A 5426-nucleotide genomic window follows, 5' to 3' on the forward strand; every position below is an offset into this window, starting at 1 on the left:
TCCACGATGGGTGCACTTGCCCATATGTGTGTTTAGTGTTAGTGAATATCGTGTTTATAAATTTAAAACTTAGCTAAAAAGTGTAAAAAGGGCTTAAAATATACATCTAAAACATATTACACTTAACGCACATCAACCTCCACATTCAAATTTTGAACACATCCATGAAGATTCAAGTACATTCGAAGTAGCTTTAAAGTTAGTTTGAAGATCCAAAGATGTTTTAAAAGTGATTTAAAGGAGAAACAAACAAATCATCATAAAAAATCTCATCAAAACTCACTTATATTTTAAAAGGTATAAACTTATTTTCAAGTTCATGTACTTGTTTCATGATAATGATGATCAAAGAAGATTTCCCAAACACATGGATATATATAATGTTTTCTTTAATCTTTTTGTTACCGATTAAATCATATTCATTCAATTCATGGTTCTCAAATATATTATGCTTCAAATATGTATAACGAAGAATGTTACAGTAACTAATTTTTCAATGATTAAAAACAAAATTAATTCAATGAAAAGGGATCGTTCAACAAAGATCTCTTGGGTCCCCTAATGATTTTGTAGGACACTTTCTCCTACCCTTCATAATGAAACTATATAATTTCAAATCATTAGATATGTCTAGCTGATCAGACAAACTGAAGATGGTTTGATTATGCCACTTTTTACTTCAGTTTAATAAGTGTATAAGTTGCTACACTTGAGGTAGCCACCGAACTACCACCTACGTATCAATGGACATGGTTTTTCCTTATTCAAAGATTTGTAAATCATGTTGATAAAGTTGTACTCCTTTGATCTCATCAATCCATCCATTTGTCACGCATCACTATAGCTTTTGTCTTAAAATGGAGTAGGCCAATACAACTTAGTTAAAGATTTCTGGACTTGTGGTGGACTTTGCTTAGTGCCTCAAACCCCACTCACCCACCCCACACACCACGTACCACACCTCCTTGCCTTGTGGTTATGTGTGTGGTCCTCGGTTCATTCTGTTGGGTTCCCCTCTCAGAAGGATCTCATCAATTAGAGGAGGGTTTTGTTATGTTTTCGCAATGCAAATTCCAACATTAGCAAATTAATGCCTTTTGGAAAATTGTGAATTCATGACTTCCTTAAGAATATGAATACGACGGAATATAATGTCACAAATACCTGTTATATGTACAAGCATTTCAGATAATACGAGTGACTACTTGTCCATTAATTAACGTTCATGGTTTACTATAACTTTTGGTTGAAAAAACACCTTTGGTTGTACAAGAATGGATACAAACATAGAAAGTTGAATGTTGCTTTTGTACTACTAAGTAAAACTAAACTATTTGGGGAGATGACGAACCAATATTAGAAAGAAAACTAAACTACTTTGGGAGATGAGGAACCAAAATTAGAATGCTGTACAAACTTCTAGTTATTTGGAAGTTCAAGAATCTTGGATGTAAAACTTCAAGGTGTAGAGTTAAGTACCTGATTTCTCTTGATAGGAGATATGATGTTCGAATCTTGTTTTCACGGGTTACTTAACAAAACCTCTATTCAACGCACGCTGCCATGTAACTATTATGTGACTTAATATGGACCGGTATTAACGTGTAAAATAAAAAGAACCTTTAGAAGTAATTAGATCAGAAGTTGCATATGAATATGATTAAGGATATAGCTATTTGGAAATATCATTAAAAAATGACACTATTTTACATTTTACCATTAATATAATTTATTCCTATAGATTTAAACAAAGTAGTAGACCAAATATAAATAATGCAGAAAAATCAAAATTTTCCTTAATTCAAACATATAAAAAACAAAGAAAATAAAATTCATATTTACCTCAAAATTATATCCTAATTATTAGCTATAGACAACAAGAACTATGTGCAAGCTATATGTTTTATGCACATTTGTCAAACATGAAACATATCTTCTAATGAATCTAAAAACACCCATGAAAAATGAAGTTATTTCTTTAAGAATCTATACCAGTATTTTGTCCTTGAAGAAACTCACATCTTCCATAAGAGTTCCATTGAGATGCGATGTCTTCTGCAACGCATGTAGCCTCTACAGACGTACCCAACAAACCTCGTTTCGAAAACCCTACTGCGTATAATCCTTGATCGCCTTTCCATCCTTCCGGGAACTTTTTTTTGGGAAGTCCATCTTTCTCCGAGAATAAGTTTGTGTCCTACAAAAAAAATCACAGGATGACTTTATTCCATAAGAGTGATAGTCATTGTTATAAACACCATTTCTTCTCTATTAGTTGTATTGGTTTTGAATGTCAATCGAAATTCGCTTAAACTATCATTTGTGGATATATCTATGTGATAAAAATATCCCCCTACTTTTTGAACATCAAAATCAGTTTGTTTGACAATAGATTTAAATTGGAACGAATGAATGACATTGTTAGAAATTTCGAATTATATGTAGATCATACCTTCAACCAAGTGGGAACGTTACTTCTATATCCTGTTGCCAGAATTATTGCATCAAAATTTTCTATTCTTCCATCTACAAACTCCACACTGTTACATGCTAGTTTCTTTATTTTGGGGTAAACCTACAAAACCATATACGTTCCAAATTAGTGTTACCCATTTAATTGTAGTTGCCAAGGTAATATCCAATCAATTCTATAATTACAATTAATGTAGGTTTCTATAAAGAAGGATAACTTGAATTAAGTCCAATAGAACCAAAGTTTAAGGTTTTCATGACATAGATACTTAGAACGTAGTGGATTGTATTGATAGTATCTAACACTGCAACTAAACAAACGCACCCATTATAATCCCACTCATAAAGCATGATTTGAATCTTGTAATACAATTGCTTACAATATTACTTTTCGATACATACACACTGAGATATGAGTGTAGAAAAGTAGATAGCTAGGTACCTTGATATCTCCACTTCTGATCTTTGCAAGCGTGCCTACATCCAATACAGGTGTTTTACCATAAACACTCTTTAGCTCTAGGGGACCATGTTTTGGTCGATAGAGGCCAAGACGATTTGTGTCACCGATAATAATTCTTGAAACAAAAAGCAAGAATCGATCAACGATTCGTACAGGAAACCATTTAAGTAACCAGATTGACAGCCCAAAAGTTGATATCCCAAACATCTCTTGTGGCAACACATGCAACTGCAAAAGTTGCTCCCATAAAACAAAATAAAAAAAAAAATTGGGTTTTGCAAAAATAAGTATTGAGAGGGTTTGAATACTCTTTAGAATCTCTTACTGCAGGGAGTTTGTAGATTGCTTTAAAAGAAAAGAGTTCAAAGTGAAACATGAATGCGCATGCATACGGATTTCAAGAACGCTTTAACCCTGAAACCCAAGTCATTCACTCTTTTAACTTGTCATATATATGTTATCTTTTCATATTAATTAATTTTATAAAACTGATTCTATAATCCCAACAAAAGTAATTTTGGAAAATCTAGGTCATAATAATTCTTTTTACTGAAATATTCTTTTAAGAATTAGTGTTTTCTTTTTCAAGTACATATATATGGTAATAGTAGAAGTACATCAATCACTCTAAAATCATCCAACAAAGATAAAGTTCAATGAAACAGTACCATCTCTCTACTCTACTCGTTATTTGATATTTTTCTTTGAAGATATAAAGAAAACCCTTAAAATTAAGAAAGAACAAAGATAGACAACATGGATTGGGAAATCCCTAAACCTTAGTAATTTTTTTTTTTTTTTTGGTATAAGATCAATCAAACTTCCATGTTCATCAAGACCAATTTGTTTAAATTGTTTGGAAGTTAATGAAACTAGGATGTGATCAATCCTCTAACCAAAAAAAAAAAAAAAAAATCTCGCAAAATTTATTATGTTGATTACAAGAAAAATTTTAAATTTTACCTAGATCCGTTCAAGATTTCAGAAATCTGTATCTTGCAACTTGTATAACACTTTTTTCATATGCTATCTTTGATTGTGTTCTTAAGAGAGAGGGGGAGAGAGAGAGAGATAGAGAGAGAGAGAGAGAGTGACATACTGAATCTCTAACCACTAGTGATGGAAAAGAGTTAAAATTGCATAGATCCAGGCATACCTCCATGCCAGAATTCCCACACCCCACAACTAAAACACTTTTATGTTCAAAACATTCACCACTTTTGTACAAACTAGTGTGCAAGATAGGTCCACTGAACTCATTCATCCCCTCAAATGTAGGCACAACTTCTGCAGCGTTCTCACCGGTTGCAACAATCAGCCATCGAGAAACATATTCAGTTACCTTCGTTTTCACCCTCCAGAACCCACTCCTACCATCAAATTCTGCATTCACTACTGTTGCATTGAACACCGGATTCAAATCGAAGTTTTTGGCGTAGGATTCAAGATAGAATAAGAACTGTTGTTTGGTAGGGTAAGTTGGAAAATCTACTGGAAAGGGCATAAGTGGAAGCTGGCAAAACTGTTTTGGAAGATGTAGACGAAGACGATCATAAGTCCTGAAGTGCCATAGTGAAGCTATGCAGTTTGCCTGTTCAAGAATCATGGCTGGAACACCTTGGTTCTTGAGACAGGCTGCAGCGGCAAGACCCGAAGGACCAGCTCCCACAATGATTGGCCCCGACACCCAAACACAGTGATGATGAGGGGAGTTTGTAGTTGTTGAAGATAGCATATTGAGCTGGAAAAATGGATCATGAACTTTCTTGAACTCTACTTCTTCCATCAACCGGAGATGTATTTTTGTAAATGCACAGGAGTATTGGCTTTGTGAAACTTGAATTAGTCCTAAAATATTGCTATTTTGGATTCAGATATATATTGAAGTGAAGAAAGGGACATGTTTATATGGTGTAGTATCAACACGAATTTATCAGCAGAGACTTTAGGAGGGGATATGGACATATATGTGGTGTGTGCATCAAATATTTGAGATTGATGAAAAAAAAAAAAGTTAACTTCTTAAGACTTTTTCAATGGAAGGGAGAATTGGGTTTTGTCTTGATGGAAGTTGCAAGTCTTCTCTCCATATATATCTATATAAATTAATATATTAGTCGTTATTCAGGCAATAATAAAAATTCTAAAATCATGAGAAGCCACGAGTACTTTTTGTAACATAAAGGGGTATGTGATTCCCACACTTGGGCAGTCATTTGGATGGTTTTGGTGGTTGTGACGTCAGCCCTTAGTCAGATCGAAATCCGTTCATTTGTTAACTGATTGATTTTAATTTCAATTTCGATTTGCAATTACGTTTCGGGATCTGATTCGTTTTTAACTTTTGATTTGTAATTAGGTTTGCACCATGTCCATCTTAATGTACATGTAGAAGGTGTGAACATGAATGAGTGTCTTCAGATCTTAATGTACTAGTAGGGAGATGCCTTTATATATTGTGTGGGTAACTTTGCTCATTGCTTCTCTTCTT

At 33.6% G+C, this 5426-nt stretch overlaps 1 protein-coding gene across 1 annotated transcript; it reads right to left on the bottom strand.

The window, feature by feature from the left end:
• Nucleotides 1-494: 494 nt before the first annotated feature.
• Nucleotides 495-4988, bottom strand: LOC110940713 (indole-3-pyruvate monooxygenase YUCCA2). The gene is made up of 4 exons (XM_022182271.2): nucleotides 4035-4988; nucleotides 2915-3163; nucleotides 2453-2575; nucleotides 495-2197 (listed from the first exon to the last, which is right to left on the bottom strand). Exons 1-4 carry the CDS (start codon nucleotides 4719-4721, stop codon nucleotides 1979-1981), a joined length of 1278 nt encoding a protein of 425 aa, XP_022037963.1. The 5' UTR covers nucleotides 4722-4988; the 3' UTR covers nucleotides 495-1978.
• Between the last annotated feature and the right edge of the window lie 438 nt (nucleotides 4989-5426).

This window comes from Helianthus annuus, chromosome 5 (genome assembly GCF_002127325.2).
Source record: "Helianthus annuus cultivar XRQ/B chromosome 5, HanXRQr2.0-SUNRISE, whole genome shotgun sequence".
Lineage (NCBI taxonomy): Eukaryota > Viridiplantae > Streptophyta > Magnoliopsida > Asterales > Asteraceae > Helianthus > Helianthus annuus.